The 21454-nt window shown below is 42.6% G+C and overlaps 1 protein-coding gene across 1 annotated transcript; it reads right to left on the minus strand.

Annotated features, from left to right (window-relative positions):
* Positions 1-19175: 19175 nt before the first annotated feature.
* On the minus strand, positions 19176-19881 carry LOC110921063. Its single transcript, XM_022165361.1, has 2 exons — positions 19691-19881; positions 19176-19626 (listed from the first exon to the last, which is right to left on the minus strand). The coding sequence occupies exons 1-2, from the start codon at positions 19879-19881 to the stop codon at positions 19176-19178; spliced, it is 642 nt and encodes a 213-aa protein (XP_022021053.1).
* Between the last annotated feature and the right edge of the window lie 1573 nt (positions 19882-21454).

Consider the following 21454-nt stretch of genomic DNA (forward strand, 5'->3'; position numbering starts at 1 on the left):
AGGGTCGTAAGAGTTGATGCGATTGAGAGTAGAGATTATCAGCGTCTAGATAACGAGCGATCGATTACGATTTGGCGAGTGAAAATAGAGAGAGCATACGATTCGATTACTTAGAAGTGATAACACACACAAAAAGCAATTTCCATAGCGTTTTAAACTTACCAATACTCGATTAATCTTCGAAGTTATTTAGGAAAATCTCCTCATGGCGCGGCGTTGACTGTATCGATGTCCACCCCAGCGCTATGGTGAGGGTTTTTGTTAGTTGATAATAGGTTGTGAGTTATACGTTTTAAAAGAATTCGGCGGCAAAATAAGTTTTAAGAAAACTTTCCTACAACGTGGGTTCGAGCGGAACTCGACTGCCGAACCCTCGTTCTCGGGAAGATTCCTGTCGGTCATTGCAAAGGTTTTTAAGAAAAGAATTGGACTTATGAAATTTTCATTGGGCACGGAGCCAAACTGATTCAATGTTTTCTCCATGTTGTAAGGAATTTCATTTGTCCAACGGTTTTAGTAAAAATTTTATAAAAATAGGTTTTCCTTAATACTATGGAAAAATAACTTACATCGGGCCCCACGTGGCACCTTCCCACAAAAGTTCGTTAATATGGTTAAAACACTTATATATAGGAAGTACCAGCGGCGTATCCACCATGCTTTACCCATATTGACTCTGTTTCATGAGGCAGTGTCATGCGTGCCGATAAGACACAGATAGAATTTCGATTCCCTTGATCCTAGCGATGAGGTGCTAGATCGAGTTTTGAATAGAAATAAGTTGGATGCAAACCAAGCGTAGGCAGCGGGTGCGAGTAGTCCGGTCGCACAACGCTGATATGGTATGCTTGGTTGGGCAACGAATGACACGATTTTGATTCGGGTAAATGAGATTTCGATTTGATTCCACACGAAGTTCGCATGGCACGTTTCCACAAGACTTGCTAATATGACAAACACCATGTTTCCATATTAGTTTTATCTTGTGAAGCGATGTCACGTACCCTAACATTACACCACCTGCGATGACTTCCAAGTAACATTCGAACATCGATAGACAATAGATTCCAACAGATTGATAAGAGACGATTGTTGCGTTGCGAGTGATAGACGATTGATTGAACTGATTACACCACGAATAGTACTAAGGCTAGCCCACACGGCCTTTTTCCACAAAGTCAACTAATATGGTCAAAACATCACTATGTTTCAGCCTTATTAGTTTTGTCTCGTGAAGCGAGGTCTTGCGCGCTACATGACACGTAGTATGCATGCATCGATAAGTGATAGCGAGCCAAGATGATAGTATCGAGTTGATGGATTAAGTGCGAGGCGCGTTAAGAGTGGAAGACGGCGAGTGGTTCTCGATACTCGTCTAGCGAATCCACAATAGGCGATCCGCACCAGCTGATAGAGGTTCACACAATTGACAACAACTAGCGTTAGAGATTTCTAGACAAACACATGATGCGATTGCGATTTCGAGCCACTTATCGAATGATTTGATTGCGAGATTGATCCGGCAAAACTGCGATTAAGTTGCGTTCTAGACTTTACGACCAGTCTCGCGTTGCTCCAATTGCTCTTCGGGGTGAACTTACCTAAGTTCATCGATGTGGCAATTTGTGTACGCGGACTTACGAGAAGCCTCGCAGTGATGCGGTTTAGTTTTGTTACGCCTTGTGATTGATGGTAGAGTGTCAAATTAACCATAATAGTATAATAGGTCTAATAACGTCCAACTCCACATGGCACTTTCTTCACGAAGTTTCGGTAGTATGGTAAAGCGTACCCCCGCGTCACCCTTACTACTTATGCCCCGTGCTTTGGTGTCACACTTTGTTGACATGACCAAGACCCTTGACCGTGCTTTGAAACGTTATGGCACTTTCTTCACGAAGTTTCGGTAGTATGGGAAAGCGTACCCCCGCGTCACCCCTACTACTTATGCCCCGTGCTTTGGTGTCACACTTTGTTGACACGACCAAGACCCTTGACCGTGCTTTTAAACGTTATGGCACCATTAGAACTTCACTACGATCTCCGTGCACTGACCAAGGTAATCCCGTGTGCACCCGTGATTAGTTGTCCCTTGCACGTATACCGTACCTCATTCTAAGAGTGTTATAGGGATAAAATACATAATATAATACATAGTGCTAGCGTTTAGATAGTGCTCGATTGTAAGAGAAATAGGATCCACACACGATGATATATGAAATAAGTTCCAGAAATGATAGTGATAAGTCGGATTATTTCAACAACATTAGGATCAAAATAACGTTGTTGTGGATACTTGCGGAGACGGCGGTTGCTGATGACTTCCTTCCAGGTTACGGTCTTGTACGGCACTGCGACGTATAATGCCCATACCAGTTGCAATTTGCGCAATAGCGACATTTTGCTTCTAGCGGGTGATGATACGTGCATGTGAAACACAGGGGATGAGATCCATTGTAAGCACGCTTAGACTGAACTGGAACTGATCGGAGAGGTTCGGGTTGCGGCAGTCCAGTTGTTGAAGAGTCTGGGCTCACGGTCCTTCGTTTGCGGCTCGGTTGGGCTTCTTGAGTTGATGCAGCGTCGTCTTCGGATTCGCCTGACGATTTAGCGGAGGCATTGTCGGAGTAATTCTTAGAAGAATCCTCCGAGGAGCTGTCAGATGATCCATCGACCGATTCTCCAGAGGAATCGTCGGACGAGTTGATGATGATTGCTTGATGAGCTCGTTTGACAGGCTTCTTGGAGAAGAATCCGTTTACGACTCGTTTGCTATTGAGCTCTGCGGCTAGACGGTAGGCTTCTTCGATGGTAGTAGGTTTTGCAACTTTGACAAAATCACCCACACACTCTGGTAAGCCACGAATATACTTCGCGATAGCTTTCTTCGGAGTGTCGACTTGACTTGGGCAGATTATGCTGAGCTGTTTGAACCTTGCTGTATAGCTCGCATTGTCACCTTCGGTTTGCTTGATTTCCCAAAATTCGTTTTCTAGCTTCTGGACTTCGTGAGGGGGACAATATTCTTCCTTCATGAGTTCCTTCAGCTCACCCCATGAGAGGGCGTAAGCTGCGGAGATCCCACGTTTGTTGCGTTCGGCGGTCCACCATTCGAGTGCTCGGGATTGGAATACTCCGGTGGCGCAAGTAGTTTGAAGGTCCTCGGGGCACCCACTCTGACGAAGGGTAACCTCGATGGCATCGAACCACTGGAGTAATTGAGAAACATCTCCTTCACCAGTGAAAGGCATTGGATCACAGGCTTTGAAGTGTTTGTAGAGGAATGCAGATTCCGTCTTGACGTCTTCCGGGGCTCGAGAGTGGCTTTGAGAGTGCACTTGCGCGACAATTTGAGGAATGAGCTTGACCACTTCCTTGGTCACAATTGAGGCAATCCTCTTATCGGCGCGTCGTTGGGCTCTTCTCCTAGCTACTCGTCTCGAGATCGAGTTGTTGGAAGGCATCTAGACAGAAGGATTCGGAATGAGATTCGATCATAATGATTTCTGTACTTTTGATGCGATTTGATTCGATCAAAACTTGGTATAGAATTTAATTTAACACATAGGAGCCACATAGGAAAATTCTAGGTTCCTAAACTCTCACATAATTGATTCGTTTTGTATTTAATACGTATAGATATAGTTGTAGGTTACACATAGATATTGATCCAGAATTCGCGAGGACGCGATAAGAGAAGTAGCGTAAGCGAATTCGAGTACTTAGGCGTTGGTTTCGTTGCGATCATTCGGTCTTTGTTTTAGATTGCGATGGCTGTGCAAGTTGTGCGCTTTGTAAATCGAGGTTCGTAAATTCGATAAATCGAGAAATCGGTAAATTGTAAAGCTTAAATTTGAAAACTCATAGACGTAAACCATACATGTAAAATTTAGATGGAATGCCTTGGGTGTTTAGGCGTTGACTACCCAAGTAACCCGACTATAACCAACAGGTTCGGGCATACGCGTTGACCTAGAGGACTCACGCTTCCACTGGGATGCAGCTCCTAACATTCGTCTCTCTAGTCTTCGCGCAGCCTGAGTCGTTGTTATGGTCGTGTCCTTGGTGAGAGCTTTTGTAAACCATTTTATAGAGTGGAACAGTTGATTAAGGTATGGGTTTCACCCCTGGCTTAACAACTTCGTTCCCATTTGTGGTTGTGCTCATCGAATAAATCCGAGAGTTCCACCAGAATTTCGAAATGGAGACCTTTTGTCGAGATGTGGATGTCACTCCTAGCTCAACAAAGAGTTCTCGTGCTAGAAAAATACGCTGAGTGAGTGATCCTATCGAGAGTTATTGGTTTTCACACCTGGTCTCGACTAGATCACTCGGTTTTGTTATGCGAGTAGTTTTGAAAACATGTGTATTGTGTCAGCCTTAGGATAGGCTAAGTAACCTTCTAGCCTTGGGAAAGGCTCTTTGTGTGAAGCTGTAGTATGCGGTGTTCACACAATAGTTGTAACTTTTCAACAAATTCGATCGAGAGTAGCAAGTTGGCCCAAACAAACCCTAACGAGTTCGTAAGAGTCGGCCTGTAGGTACTTAGACTATAGACTAGGTCAATTCTTCTAAGACATCGACCCGGACTAGGTCGAGTCTCAAACTTTGCCTAATTCCCTATAGTTATGGCTCTGATACCAATCTGTCACACCCCAACCGATGGCGGAATCATCGGGGCGCGGCACTAGGCGAATCAGATTGCTCAAGAGAATCCATAACAACTATATTGCGATAATATTTATTACATTTGTTATCCCATACTAACAAACAATACAATCACGTAAGTCATCACAAATTTCTTGTCCTCTCGAACAATTCAAATCCAACAACCTAGATTTTAGATGAGTTTCTAGACTTCCTAGCTTGATTTGATGTAAACTTCGGCTAAACCTGCAACATACGTTAAAACTTTGTCAATACAAAAGTATTGGCGAGTATACAGGTTTGATATGTGTAGTATGATAGATTAAAAGTGCTGCGAATTTCCACATGCATAAACGTAATACACAACATATATACTCACAAAACTGATACTACCAGCTAAGTCCTCGATGCTCGACTCTTGATGGCATAACTAGACCCCGTCGGGCGAAATAGTACTATACTAGTCTTGGTGGGACGTCACGAGTATAAGTCCTAGCATACATGTACTAGCATCACGTATATCTATGCAAACAGTTATTCGCATGTGATAAATAGTCCAATTAAATCATTCGTTTGATAAGTTTGGTTTTTATGGAACGTATGTTACACCCAAAATTCGATAAAAGGGGTCAAGTATACTCACAGCGCGTTTTCGGTTAGGTTTGCGGAATCGGTACCGGAGAATATCCTGATTTCAGACAATTTATGTGAGTGATAGATTACTATGCGTTAAATGGTATTGATTTGCGTGAAATCGGGCGAAATTGAGTTGAAATTGGACAAAATGGTGAAATTGGGCTGGCCCAGTCGAACAGGCCACTCGATCGAGTGGGCCTGGTCGATCGGTTGGGCTTGGTCCTGATCGATCGGACAGCCTGATCGATCGAATGGCTGTTCGATCGACTAGCTGTTCGATCGACCAGCTGTTCGATCGACCAGCTGTTCGATCGACTAGCTGTTCGATCGACCAGCTGTTCGATCGACCAGCTGTTCGATCGACTAGCTGTTCGATCGACCAGCTGTTCGATCGACTAGCTGTTCGATCGACCAGCTGTTCGATCGACTAGCTGTTCGATCGACCAGCTGTTCGATCGACTAGCTGTTCGATCGACTAGCTGTTCGATCGACTAGCTGTTCGATTGGCCATCCTGTTCGGCTGTTTTCGATGATTTTTCGAGCGTTTTTCAGCGTTTTGGGTTAGGACGTTACGATGAGGTGTTAAGCAACTGAAATCCCGTCAATTCCGACCTGTTTTAACGGCCGGGAATCACCCCGTTCGTCGGAACTGGTCGTTTTTGTCGGTTTTTCCGTGTTTAACTCGAAATCGATCATTTTATCACTAGATCTGATGTAAAAACCTTGATTTTACTTAGGAAGTGCCCTGGATCTGAGTTGTTCTTGATGATATGAGGTCAACACTTGAAGTTCATAAGAACTTTGTGATGAAATCTATCCGAACATCCCAAATCCGTGGCTTTTCGATTAGAAAAACATTGGTTTGGTTGAGATTCATGAAAAATCGTATGTAAATCATCCGAATCTGAGTTGTTCTTCATGGGATGACATCACCTTTGAAGAACTTTATGGTGACATCACCTTAGAACAGCCCAAATCCGTTGATTTCACGGTTGGAATTCAGATTTTGAAAGATAGAAAGATGGAGAATTGCATTTGGATCAAGAAAGTACAAGATTCGGGTTGAAAACTTACAAGAATCGGGAGAAATCGAGAGATTTGAGGGCTGGAACGTCTTGGTCGGTTAGGAGCAGCAACACAAGTGTTTGGGAGTGAATGGAGGGGTATTTATAGGCAAGGAAGGAGAAAGGAAGGCAAAACTGCAGCTGGATCGGCTGGCCCAGTCGATCGGCTGGCCCAGTCGATCGGCTGGCCCAGTCGATCGGCTGGCCCAGTCGATCGGCTGGCCCAGTCGATCGGCTGGCCCATCCGATCGGACTGGCCCATCCGATCGGACTGGCCTATCTGATTGGGCCGGTCTGACCAATTGGACTAGTCTGATCGAATTGGTCCGTTCGGAAGCCGTTTGATCCCGTTTTTGGTGCGATTTCGACGGTATAAGCCATATTTTTATATATTTACATAATTATTAATTTATTTATTATAATTAATCACAAAGGGTCGTATATACGTATTTATGTATCCAATTCTCAGTGCGGTGATCGAGTTACGCGTGCCTTCGAGTGCGTTCTTCGATGTGATGTGCCACAATGATTATCGGGGCACCACTTACTCATATTGCCATCATCGTCATGACGGTTAGAGTCATAGTACTCACCCGATAACCCTCGTTAGCGTTGATTACTCACATTTTGACACCTCACGCTCATCGAGAAGGGTAGATTAGGCCCTTATTCGACATCATCGTGAGTGTTATGCAAAATAGGTTTGTAATAGCGATAGAATATGCGTAGTTATTCGATTATACTTCGATTTAGCGATATAACTGATATAGTTACATTATGATCCGAATCTCCGGTGCTAGGCGTAACGAGTGTATCGAGTAGTAACAACGCGCGAAGGTGCGGGTTGTTACAAATAACTTGGGAATTGAATTCATCGTTATTACCAAAATAAATATACCAATCTGGATTAATAGGCTTGCTAGCACATTAGCTAAGCCACAATCACACAAACTTCAGTTGTGGATTTCATAACCATTTAGACGATGCATCGATTTAAAACACTAAATGGTATCACGTTGGGATATGCATATCCTTTAATCACTTCCAGAATATTTAGGGATTCTCACCCTACTTTGGTTGGTAAATAATGAATTTCCCTTGAGAGAAAATATTGCATGCTAATTACCAACTTGAAGAATTTTCTAGTTCTTCAATACAATTCACATCATCATTTTACTTGGTGTGGTCTAACCGGTCATGCCAACTGATTATGATTCATAAACTTCTTATTTTTGATCATATATGTATTACTTGTAGGTAAAAACACAAAATAGAATGTATGTATTAAACAATTTTAATCATAATAATTTGATAGTCTATTATGATATGAACAAACTTACATTTGAAATTAATCATATAATGAATCAAATTCAGACTCAGAACCATAAGGTGGTGAATGTGGTAGAGTTAGTTGCATACTATTAGCTATTTGTTTTAGCATGTCTTCCAACCATTTATTTCTTTCTGTCAGCCGTTTTATTTGTTTAGACAAATTTCGAATCTGATCGTTTAACCTATCCACTTCGACTCCTATTGAATCTGAAGGTAGATTCATTTGAGGTACCGTACATGGTTCTGTTATATTAATTGGTGGCAGTTGTTGTTCTACTTCGTTTAATAGTGATTGGAAAAACTGTTGCGGTAATGGTGATTGCAAAAATGATTCTGATGCTAACTGCTCTTGGAATATCAAGTTTTCATCAAACAAAGTTTGTTGCATCGTTGAATCTTCCTCGAAAACTAAAGGTGAGATGTTTTGTAAGATGTTCGGTTGAGATAGGTTAGTTGTAATATGTTCTTGTACGGGTGGCAGCTGTGGTTGTAGATCAAATCTATAAAAAGACGGTTGAGAAGGCTGCAACAATGATTGTTGTAAATTTTGTGTTGAGGTACTTTCTAAGATAACTTGAGCTTCCTCTGACTGGAATGGTTGATTTAGTATATAATTATGAACAGGGGTTAGCCTAACAGAGTTAAAATTTACAATCCCAGATGCCTTTGGTGGAGATAATCCTTGGATAATCTGATTACTTAAGACACCTAATGATTTTCTATTTTTGTAATGTAAGACCCTCCCATGAGACTTCTCAGAGGATTTGTTTGTTGATTTAAAAGATATGTAGCAAGCTCGTGGGCAATATTACAAGGAACTTGCTCAAAAATACTATGCAGATGGAAAAGGTGGGTAGCACTAACCCTATGTTGATTATTCTTGCTCCTCGTGATAGTGTTGGCTAAAACACGGTGCATATATTGATAACGAGGGTCTATGAATTTCATAGAATTATTATTGGTCGGCATAAAATAAAGCATTCTCTATTAAGAGCTTTGTACCATTTGGTAATATTAAATTAGCTTTTCCCACTCCTTCTATCAAGTTTGTAGGACCTGATATTGTATCAACGGTTCCTTTTGTTGGTTTCAACTCATAAAAATATTTCTTAGATTTAAGTATAGTGTGTGTGGCTCCACTATCCGCTATACATATATCTGCATCATTTGTCTGCTCTTGTGCTCCAGTGGTATTCATTTTAATCTTGAAAATATAAAGAGAAATAATAATAAGTGTATAACGAAGACATTGTGAATTATTTTATAATAAGAAGTTTATTTATTAGTTGAAAACGTTACATGAAAAGAAAGACTACTGAAACATAATAAAGATACATATAATAAAGGAAATTACATAATTGTTGCATATAATTATTATGGTTTAGCAACATTCGTTTCAGAGTTCCATGTTATTGTTAAAGTCGGCGACATTCATTTCGACGTTGATATTATTAAAATTATCCACATGGTTCATCTCCTTTTCTTTTCTTTTGAGAGAGGCTTGGTAAAGTTCACATAAATGTGAAGGTGTACGACAAGACTTTGACCAATGGTTTGCACTTCCACATCTGAAACAAGAAGTGCCATTGTTTTCGGACCTACCAGCTTCATTCCTTTTGTTATACTGGTTGGGATTGGTATTTTGTGGAGTGTGGTAATTGGGGGTTCTTTAATTTCGACCACGACCACGACCGCGACCACGTCCACGACCATGGGAATTGCCTCGGAAGTTATTATTTCTTTTGATGGATGTCACACCCCCAAAATCCACCTGCGGATAACACCCGCTTTGAGGGCGTGACTGACCAGGATCCAGCCACCAATTATACTGAGCATTGAATTAATAGTAGAAATATTTAATATCCAAAGTAGTTGGCAACATCGTAGTTTAAGTTCGATAATTAGTTTAACAAAACAGCGAAAGCATAACCCAAAGTAGTTTTAAAGATAGTTCTTAGTTCAAAATAATTAACCCAACACACGGGTTTGACGAACACTACACATCCCCAAGCAGCAGCTCCTGAGTCACTGGTTACCTGCAAAGCATGCAGTAAGGGGTCAACAATAATGCTGAGTGAGTTCACTAGTTGTCCAGTTTTAGTTTACCAAAAACTTAAGTTGTTTAGATAAAGCATTTATAATCACGTTGTGGGGAGCTACCCCATCTGTAAGCTCACTAAACTGTAGATACCGAAACTGTTGACGGAATATAAATATTCGTGCCCCGAGTCAATGTCTATCGTCATTGACCATGTTGCAAGGTCTACTAGTTCACGCCCGATCTCCCCCGGTCACGGTGTGAGGTTGTCAAACCTAATAGCGCTATCAACTAATAACCCGTTCGCCCCCGGCGATTAATCGGTACTGTAAGCAGGGACTTAAGGTGATAGAGTTTCGTTTAGCATGGCTAGTTGTGATTTATAAATAGTATCCAAACGTATCTCCCCCGGAGATAGTAATTACCCATTCTGTTTCCCCCGGAGTAATGGGTCCAAAAATGTTTTTCCCAAAGTTGGTAGTTTGTTCGTGTCCCTCCGCGGGACGCATGCTTTTAGTGTGTGAACGCACCTTGGGTTGCTCGGCAGATTGGGTTACTTGTCAAACACGTTGGTCACCACGTCCTAACATGGTTACCGGTATAGGTCAGGTTCGGCGCACAAGCAATCACGTAAAAACTTACACATAACTAACACGTTGCATGCATAAAAATATAGACAGTGGGTTATTGGGCCGGCCCTAGCATTTAAACAGTCAAACAGTAACGCGCAGATCAGTCAACAGGTAGCCCATAACAAGCATACTATGGCCCAATAACCTAAGTGGACAGCCCAGTCGCAACCAGGTGGTCTCGAGTCGCAACCAGGAGGTCTCGGCTTGTCACGCTGTGGTTGCGAGTCGCAACCGTGTGATCTCGAGCTGTCACGTTGTGGTTGCGAGTCGCAACCGTCGTAGTCTCGAGTCGCAATCGTGTGGTTTCGAGTTGTCGTGCCATGGTTGCGAGTCGCAACTGCGTGGTCTCGAGTTGTCATGCTATGGTTGCGAGTCGCAACGGTGCGGTTGCGAGTCGTAATGCTGTCCCTTTCATGTACACGTGATGATGCAGATGCATCAGTCCAATTTGTACCATGTAATCAGGCCCAAATCGGGAAACAGCCAATGAGGTTTCTACTAACACTTTGCCTAATCTGACTTTTAGTAAAAATAGATCAAACTTTGCCATTTTTGAAATCTTCAAACCACATTCAACAAGTTCATCCTTTATTCAAAATTTCTAGGGTTTTCATGTCAACATAACCATACATTTATGAACCAAAATCACATATTTTGACAAGATCATGATGCAAAACAAGAAAACATACATTATATAGCCGAAATCTTATGTTTAACATCATCATTTTTGCAAGAAATAAAGAAGCATAGTATGGTTAGCCATAATCATTCTTAGACTACCATTTGTTAGTCATTTTAAACATGTTAGCAAGTATTCATACATAAATGGTTTTCACATATAGTCAAACTTCACAAATCATCCTAAAATCATGCATAATGTTTCTAACCAAGCACTTTCTAGTTCATAAACATTTCATACATCAAACATACAAGGCATCCATTACACATGTGTAACACTAACCGGTTGTAAAGAAGAAGCCGAAAACAAAGAGAAAGGAACCGAGAAAATGGAGTGTCCGAGTGATGATCTTGATTGTCCGAGTGATGATCTTGACCGAGTTTCTAGTCCGAGATTCCTTGACCGAGATCCAAGCTTGAACCGAGATTTGGGAGAGAAAGGATTGTTATTTTGGGGTTTTCTAGTGAGAGAGAAATAGGAGTGTTTGTGTGTGTAAAATGAAAGAAGTGTGGGAAGGGTGGGATTTTATACAAGGGATCACGAGTTGGGCTTGGGGGTTTCGGCCCAAACCGGTTACGGCCCAAAGGCCCACTCGAGACCGAGTGGCCCACTCGCAACCGAGTGGTTGCGAGCCACGGTCTCGACTCACTAGTTTACACGTATACTTATATATATATATACATACACAACACACATATCATGTAAAAAGTCACGTATTCATTTAAATCATATATGTACACAAAAATATTACAAGATGTTCGTTCGGAAAAACCTAGAGCGTCACATTATCCCCAAGTTTTAAGAACTTTCGTCCCGAAAGTTAAGGCAGCCACTGCCAAGCTAGCGTGTTTCAACGGGGTGTCACATCATCCCCCCGTTAGTTTGGAATTTCGTCCCGAAATTCAGTTGTAGCTTCAGTGCTAGGGGTTTCGTTTGGGAACAACTGGGGATACTTGGACTTCATCTGGTCTTCCCGCTCCCAGGTAAACTCTGGGCCACGTCGTGAGTTCCAACGAACTCGCACGAGAGGTATCTGGCTACGTTTGAGGGTTTTGATCTCTCGATCCGTAATCTCAATCGGTTCCTCAGTGAAGTGTAGCTGTTCATCAATAGTGAGTTCCTTGAAAGGAATTATGAGTGTTTCATCTGATAGGCACTTCTTCAGATTAGACACGTGAAAGACATTGTGCACTGCACTCAGCTCTGCAGGCAGATTCAATCTATAAGCAACCTTACCGATTTTCTCGGTAATTTCGAATGGTCCAACATATCGTGGATTCAGCTTGCCTCGTTTACCGAAACGAACCACACCCTTCCAGGGTGAGACTTTAAGTAGAACCCGGTCCCCGACCTGGAATTCTAGCGGTTTCCTACGCTTGTCAGCGTAGCTTTTCTGACGGTCACGAGCTGCCGCCATGCGTTGCCTTATCTGGGAAATCTTTTCCGTTGTATCTACCACCAGTTCTGGGCCTGTGAGTTGACTATCACCGACTTCCGCCCAGCAAAGAGGTGATCGGCATTTACGACCGTACAATGCCTCAAAAGGTGCCGCTTGAATGCTAGTGTGGTAGCTGTTATTGTAGGAGAATTCCACCAGCGGTAGATGCTTCTCCCAGTTCTTGCCAAAATCGATCACACATGCTCTAAGCATGTCTTCCAGGGTTTGGATGGTGCGTTCAGACTGCCCATCCGTTTGTGGGTGGTAAGCGGTGCTCATGTCCAAACGTGAGCCAAAGGATTTGTGCATAGCTTGCCACAACTCGGAAGTAAAACGAGCGTCTCGGTCGGAAATAATAGAAGTTGGCACCCCGTGCCTGGAGACTACTTCCTTTAAATAGATTTCTGCTAAGGTAGAGAACTTGTCTGTTTCCTTAATGGCCAGAAAGTGCGCGGACTTGGTCAATCGATCTACTATCACCCAAATAGTATCATTCCCGCGTTGAGATCTAGGTAGCCCCGTAACAAAATCCATGGAAATTTGCTCCCATTTCCACTTTGGGATTTCGGGTTGCTGGAGTAGGCCTGCTGGTTTCTGATACTCAGTCTTGACTCTTGCGCAGGTCAAACATTTGCTGACGTAAGCTGCTATGTGAGCTTTCATGCCAGGCCACCAATAAGTGGTCCTTAAGTCGTGGTACATCTTATCTGAACCAGGATGTACTGAATAACGGGACTTATGGGCTTCGTCCATCACAAGCTCTCGTAGATCTCCGTAAAGTGGGACCCAAATGCGCCCTGCCACATAGTAGGCGCCGTCTTCTTTTTGCTCTAGTCGTTGTCTCGATCCTCGCAACGATTCAGCCCTGATGTTCTCCGGTTTCAGGGCTTCAATTTGAGCATTTCGAATCTGGGTAGGAAGATTAGACTGGATGGTAAGTTGCAATGCTCGCACGCGCTTGGGCGTAGTGTCTTTTCGGCTGAGGGCGTCTGCCACAACATTGGCCTTGCCCGGATGGTACTTGATGGCGCATTCATAATCATTCAGGAGTTCGACCCATCGACGTTGTCGCATGTTTAATTCCTTTTGCTTGAAGATATGCTCGAGACTCCTGTGATCGGTGTAAATGGTGCACTTGGTACCGTACAGGTAATGTCTCCATATCTTAAGCGCAAAGATCACTGCTCCTAGTTCCAAGTCATGCGTAGTGTAGTTCCTCTCGTGTGTCTTGAGTTGTCGAGATGCGTAGGCAATAACTTTCTCGCGTTGCATCAACACGCAACCGAGCCCATGAATAGACGCATCGCAGTAAACCACAAAGTCGTCAGTGCCTTCAGGCAACGAGAGAATAGGAGCACTACAGAGATTATCCTTTAGTGTCTGAAACGCGGTTTCCTGAGCTTCACCCCATTTATAAACCATACCCTTCTGAGTAAGAGCCGTGAGAGGCTGAGCGATCTTGGAGAATCCCATAATAAATCTTCGGTAGTATCCCGCCAGTCCCAAAAATTGGCGGACTTCGGTCGGAGTCTTAGGGGTAGGCCAATTCTTTATAGAGTCGATCTTTGCAGGGTCAACGTGAATTCCATCTTTGTTAACCACGTGTCCAAGGAAATGGACTTCTCGAAGCCAGAAGTCGCATTTCGAGAACTTGGCATACAGTTGCTCATTGCGAAGGAGTTCGAGGATAAGGCGTAGGTGCTGTTCATGCTCTTCTTGACTTTTCGAGTAGATCAGGATGTCGTCTATAAACACGATCACAAACTTGTCGAGGTAGGGTTTGCACACTCGGTTCATAAGATCCATGAACACTGCAGGCGCGTTGGTCATTCCAAAGGGCATAACGAGGAATTCATAATGACCATAGCGAGTTCTGAATGCAGTTTTGGGGATGTCTTCATTACGGACCCTTAGCTGATGGTAGCCTGATCGCAGGTCAATCTTAGAATAGTAGCTCGATCCTTGCAGCTGATCGAATAGGTCGTCGATGCGCGGGAGAGGGTAACGATTCTTGATGGTAACCTTGTTCAGCTCACGATAATCGATGCACATTCGGAACGTGCCATCCTTCTTCTTAACAAAGAGTACCGGTGCTCCCCAGGGTGATGAACTAGGGCGAATAAACCCTTTATCCAAAAGTTCCTGTAGTTGAGTAGAGAGTTCCTTCAATTCTGCGGGGGCTAGCCGATAAGGTGCACGAGCTATTGGCGCTGCTCCAGGAGCTAGCTCGATTTGGAATTCGACCTGACGGTGGGGAGGGAGTCCAGGTAATTCCTCAGGAAATACCTCGGGGTAGTCACGCACTACAGGAAAATCTTCAATCCTCTTTTCCTTTTCCTGCGTGTTGGTGACAAGTGCTAAGATAGCGGTGTGCCCTTTTCGTAAACACTTCTGGGCCTTCAAGAAAGAGATAACGCCGGAGATTTCTCCGTCTTTGCCACCTTGTACAATGAGAGGCTTGCCAGAACGGCGGGGAATACGAACTGCTTTCTCTTGACAGAGGATCTCAGCGCGATGCTTGGATAACCAATCCATACCAACCACGACGTCAAAGCTTCCAAGAGTAACAGGGAAAAGATCGATACTAAATGTCTGACCAGACAACTCTAGTTTGCAGCCTTTGATAACATGTGAGGCCTCGATGTTCCTACCATTAGCTAACTCGACGATATGGTGCGAACTTAGTAACGAAAGCGGACGCCTAAGCTTCTTACTAATACGTAGAGACACATAACTAGCATCGGCTCCAGAATCAAATAATACAGAAACATAACGATCATCGAGTAGGAACTTACCCGCCACGACATTGGGGTCATTCCTTGCTTCTCCAGCTCCAATCACAAAAGCCCTTCCTCTAGCACCATTCCCAGCATTGTTGTTCTGATCGTTGTTTCCAGCTCCCTGATTGTTGTTGCGGTTCTGGTTCAGTTCAGGGCAATTCTTCTTGTAGTGCCCCTCGGCTCCACACTGGAAACAACCCTTAGCGTTCCCGTGATGTTGTTGCTGCTGGTTCTGCCCCACGGGACGTGGACTCCTACAGTCCTTGGCCTCATGCCCCATTTTATTACAGCGCTGACACTGACCTTTCACACACTGCCCGCTGTGATGTCGATTGCACTTGTTGCACTTGGGGTGGTTACCGCGATAGCCACCCTGTTGTTGAGTGCCCTTGTTGTTTTCAGTTTTCCTTTGCTGTGCTGGGGCCTGAGTGGGGTTAGCATCCTTGCTTTGATTTCCTTCCCACTTACGCTTGTTGTCACTAGAACTCCCGACAGTAGCACTGATCCTTTTGGGCAACCTGCCCTCCTCTACGGCCTGATCAGTGAGTTTGTGAGCAAGTCGAACGATCGGCTGAATGGTAGTGTGGTTGGCTGAAGTTACATGGCTTCGAATTTCTGGAGCCAAACCCTTGATGTACAGTTCGATTCTGCGATACATAGGTCGAGACATGTTTGGGCAAAGAGCAGCATAGTCATTGGACAGCTTGGTGTAAGTTTCAATCTCTGACCCAACCATCTTAAGCGCATAGTACTCGTTCTCAAGTTTGTGGATGTCATCCCGGTGACAGTACTCCTCTTTAATCATGTCCTTGAAATCCTCCCACGCAGTAGCATTAGCAGTTTCTAATCCAAACATCTGAATTTGCGCCTTCCACCAAGAAAGCGCGTTTCCTTCAAGCGTAGCAGTAGCAAATTTCACCCAATTCGCAGGGGGACACTCACAGACAGCAAAGACGGCTTCAACTTTCTCAATCCAGTGCAGAAGACCTATGGCACCCTCAGTGCCGTTGAAAGGGAGAGGCTTGCAATCCATGAAAGTTTTGAAAGTACACACGGGTGGTTGCGCAGGTGCATGCTGACCTGTTCGTGAGAAGCGAAGCGTATAGGTTTAGGGATAAAAGGCGATGTGGCGGTAGGATCTAAACATCCTAAAACAACGAGCTTACCTATAGGGTGAGCTGCGAAAGCTGCAGCCACTGTGTTGAGCAGGTTTGTGAACTGAGCCTGCGTCATGTTGATGTTTCCTCTTCCACGTCCACTCATTGTCTTCATAACCAGAAAACACAGTATGAGTATGATGTCGTAATGTAGCGAGAATGAGATAGAAGAGAGAGGTGTATCTATCTAATTTAGGCACACTAATACGTATAGCATAACAGGAAACATAAGGTAAGCAAACAAGTAAACACTGGTCCGAGCTATGAGGTCAAATGTGTCGAGCCTTGCACTTGGAGTGTAGTGTCGTCGCGAGTCACAGGTTATAGTCTGGTTTTCTCCAAAAAGATTTTTCCCCTTTTTAAAACCAAGTTCACTATAACCAATGGCTCTGATACCAATCTGTCACACCCCCAAAATCCACCTGCGGATAACACCCGCTTTGAGGGCGTGACTGACCAGGATCCAGCCACCAATTATACTGAGCATTGAATTAATAGTAGAAATATTTAATATCCAAAGTAGTTGGCAACATCGTAGTTTAAGTTCGATAATTAGTTTAACAAAACAGCGAAAGCATAACCCAAAGTAGTTTTAAAGATAGTTCTTAGTTCAAAATAATTAACCCAACACACGGGTTTGACGAACACTACACATCCCCAAGCAGCAGCTCCTGAGTCACTGGTTACCTGCAAAGCATGCAGTAAGGGGTCAACAATAATGCTGAGTGAGTTCACTAGTTGTCCAGTTTTAGTTTACCAAAAACTTAAGTTGTTTAGATAAAGCATTTATAATCACGTTGTGGGGAGCTACCCCATCTGTAAGCTCACTAAACTGTAGATACCGAAACTGTTGACGGAATATAAATATTCGTGCCCCGAGTCAATGTCTATCGTCATTGACCATGTTGCAAGGTCTACTAGTTCACGCCCGATCTCCCCCGGTCACGGTGTGAGGTTGTCAAACCTAATAGCGCTATCAACTAATAACCCGTTCGCCCCCGGCGATTAATCGGTACTGTAAGCAGGGACTTAAGGTGATAGAGTTTCGTTTAGCATGGCTAGTTGTGATTTATAAATAGTATCCAAACGTATCTCCCCCGGAGATAGTAATTACCCATTCTGTTTCCCCCGGAGTAATGGGTCCAAAAATGTTTTTCCCAAAGTTGGTAGTTTGTTCGTGTCCCTCCGCGGGACGCATGCTTTTAGTGTGTGAACGCACCTTGGGTTGCTCGGCAGATTGGGTTACTTGTCAAACACGTTGGTCACCACGTCCTAACATGGTTACCGGTATAGGTCAGGTTCGGCGCACAAGCAATCACGTAAAAACTTACACATAACTAACACGTTGCATGCATAAAAATATAGACAGTGGGTTATTGGGCCGGCCCTAGCATTTAAACAGTCAAACAGTAACACGCAGATCAGTCAACAGGTAGCCCATAACAAGCATACTATGGCCCAATAACCTAAGTGGACAGCCCAGTCGCAACCAGGTGGTCTCGAGTCGCAACCAGGAGGTCTCGGCTTGTCACGCTGTGGTTGCGAGTCGCAACCGTGTGATCTCGAGCTGTCACGTTGTGGTTGCGAGTCGCAACCGTCGTAGTCTCGAGTCGCAATCGTGTGGTTTCGAGTTGTCGTGCCATGGTTGCGAGTCGCAACTGCGTGGTCTCGAGTTGTCATGCTATGGTTGCGAGTCGCAACGGTGCGGTTGCGAGTCGTAATGCTGTCCCTTTCATGTACACATGATGATGCAGATGCATCAGTCCAATTTGTACCATGTAATCAGGCCCAAATCGGGAAACAGCCAATGAGGTTTCTACTAACACTTTGCCTAATCTGACTTTTAGTAAAAATAGATCAAACTTTGCCATTTTTGAAATCTTCAAACCACATTCAACAAGTTCATCCTTTATTCAAAATTTCTAGGGTTTTCATGTCAACATAACCATACATTTATGAACCAAAATCACATATTTTGACAAGATCATGATGCAAAACAAGAAAACATACATTATATAGCCGAAATCTTATGTTTAACATCATCATTTTTGCAAGAAATAAAGAAGCATAGTATGGTTAGCCATAATCATTCTTAGACTACCATTTGTTAGTCATTTTAAACATGTTAGCAAGTATTCATACATAAATGGTTTTCACATATAGTCAAACTTCACAAATCATCCTAAAATCATGCATAATGTTTCTAACCAAGCACTTTCTAGTTCATAAACATTTCATACATCAAACATACAAGGCATCCATTACACATGTGTAACACTAACCGGTTGTAAAGAAGAAGCCGAAAACAAAGAGAAAGGAACCGAGAAAATGGAGTGTCCGAGTGATGATCTTGATTGTCCGAGTGATGATCTTGACCGAGTTTCTAGTCCGAGATTCCTTGACCGAGATCCAAGCTTGAACCGAGATTTGGGAGAGAAAGGATTGTTATTTTGGGGTTTTCTAGTGAGAGAGAAATAGGAGTGTTTGTGTGTGTAAAATGAAAGAAGTGTGGGAAGGGTGGGATTTTATACAAGGGATCACGAGTTGGGCTTGGGGGTTTCGGCCCAAACCGGTTACGGCCCAAAGGCCCACTCGAGACCGAGTGGCCCACTCGCAACCGAGTGGTTGCGAGCCACGGTCTCGACTCACTAGTTTACACGTATACTTATATATATATATACATACACAACACACATATCATGTAAAAAGTCACGTATTCATTTAAATCATATATGTACACAAAAATATTACAAGATGTTCGTTCGGAAAAACCTAGAGTGTCACAATGGAATAATTTCGACCATTACCAAAATGGCCACGGCCACGGCCTCGTCCCCATTTTCTTCCAGAGTCTTTAGTATCATCATTAATAACAGCATTTGCTTCTGGAATGGCTAATGATCCAGTGGGACGAGCTTGATGATTTTTCATTAGTAGCTCATTGTTTTTCTCTGCTATGAGGAGAAATGAATTTAGATCAGAATATCTTTGAAACTTTTGCAACCGATATTGTTGTTGCAAGTTTATATTTGATGCATGAAATGTGGAGAAAGTTTTCTCCAACATATCTTCCTCCGTAACAGTTTGCCCATAGAATCGGAGCGTTGAGCATATCCTGTACAAAGCAGAGGTGTATTCATTCACCTTTTTCAAATCTTGGAACCTGAGATTGTTCCATTCATCTCTAGCAGTGGGAAGTAAAACTTCCCTTTGATTATCAAATCTGCTTTTTTAAATCTTCCCATAAAACGTATGGATCCTCAAAATTTGAATATTCAAATTGCAACATTTCATCAATGTGTTTATGGAGGAAGACATCGGCTTTTGCCTTGTCTTGATCGCTACATTCGTTCCACTCCGTTATCGTTTCCAAAACACCCATTGACTTGAGATGTCGCTTAACATGTGCCGTCCACGGCATATAATTTTCTCCGGTGATATTAAGAGCCGGGAATTCAATTTTTGCGATGTTTGCCATTTTTGTTGCTAAACATAAATAAGATAAATATTAAAATCTAAATACTCATTAAAAATGAGATAACATACAAAGGTACAGCTATAAACAAATAAATGAATGAAGCTGGTAGGTCCGAAAACAATGGCACTTCTTGTTTCAGATTTGGAAGTGCAAACCATTGGTCAAAGGCTTGTCGTACACCTTCACATTTATGTGAACTTTACCAAGCCTCTCTCAAAAGAAAAGAAAAGGAGATGAACCATGTGGATAATTTTAATAATATCAACGTCGAAATGAATGTCGCCGACTTTAACAATAACATGGAAATCTGAAACGAATGTTGCTAAACCATAATAATTATATGCAACAATTATGTAATTTCCTTTATTATATGTATCTTTATTATGTTTCAGTAGTCTTTCTTTTCATGTAACGTTTTCAACTAATAAATAAACTTCTTATTATAAAATAATTCACAATGTCTTCGTTATACACTTTTTATTATTTCTCTTTATATTTTCAAGATTAAAATGAATACCACTGGAGCACAAGAGCATACAAATGATGCAGATATATGTATAGCGGATAGTGGAGCCACACATACTAAACTTAAATCTAAGAAATATTTTTATGAGTTGAAACTAACAAAAGGAACCGTTGATACAATATCAGGTCCTACAAACTTGATAGAAGGAGTGGGAAAAGCTAATTTAATATTACCAAATGGTACAAAGCTCTTAATAGAGAATGCTTTATTTTCCCCAAAATCAACAAGAAACTTGTTGAGTTTCAAAAACATATATCATAACGGATATGATACTCAGTCAAGGACTGTTGATAGTAAGAAATATTTACACATCATGAGCAAAGACCATATATTGGAAAAACTGCCAATGCTCCACTCTGGTTTGCATTATACACACATTAATGTGCCTCAAGCACATATGGCAGTAAAGGAAAGTTCTTATGATCCTGAGACATTTAACTTATGGCATGACAGACTAGGCCATCCAGGATCTACAATGATGAAAAGAATTATTGAAAACACACATGGTCATCCACTGAAATATCAAAAGATCCCCCAATCAGATAAAATGCCTCTATGTACCTCTTGTTCACTTGGAAAACTAATTACAAGGCCTTCATCCTTAAAAGTTGATAAGGAATCACCAATGTTTCTTGAAAGAATTCAAGGTGATATATGTGGACCAATTCAACCACCATGTGGACCGTTAAGATATTTCATGGTCTTGATAGACGCATCCAGCAGATGGTCTCATGTCTCTTTATTATCAAACCGCAATATTGCCTTTGCAAAATTTCTTGCTCAAATTATCAAACTACGAGCACATTTCCCTGATTACACTGTTAAAAGGATGAGACTTGATAATGCTGGTGAATTTACATCACATGCTTTTAATGATTATTGCATGTCTGTGGGAATTGTTGTCGAACACCCTGTTGCTCATGTACACACACAAAATGGCTTAGCTGAATCATTGATCAAACGTTTACAGCTAATCGCTAGACCATTAATAATGAGAACAAAACTTCCTGTGTCAGTTTGGGGTCATGCAATTTTACATGCTGAATC

The sequence above is a fragment of the Helianthus annuus genome, chromosome 6 (genome assembly GCF_002127325.2).
Source record: "Helianthus annuus cultivar XRQ/B chromosome 6, HanXRQr2.0-SUNRISE, whole genome shotgun sequence".
Taxonomy (NCBI): domain Eukaryota; kingdom Viridiplantae; phylum Streptophyta; class Magnoliopsida; order Asterales; family Asteraceae; genus Helianthus; species Helianthus annuus.

Bases quoted from the DNA above. Each gene is read 5' to 3' on its own strand.
- LOC110921063 (XM_022165361.1), bottom strand. From the start codon at position 19,881: ATGGCAAACATCGCAAAAATTGAATTCCCGGCTCTTAATATCACCGGA. The intron at 19,627-19,690 runs GTTGCAATTTGA...TTAAAAAAGCAG, and splicing joins CATAAACACATTGATGAAAT to ATTTGATAATCAAAGGGAAG.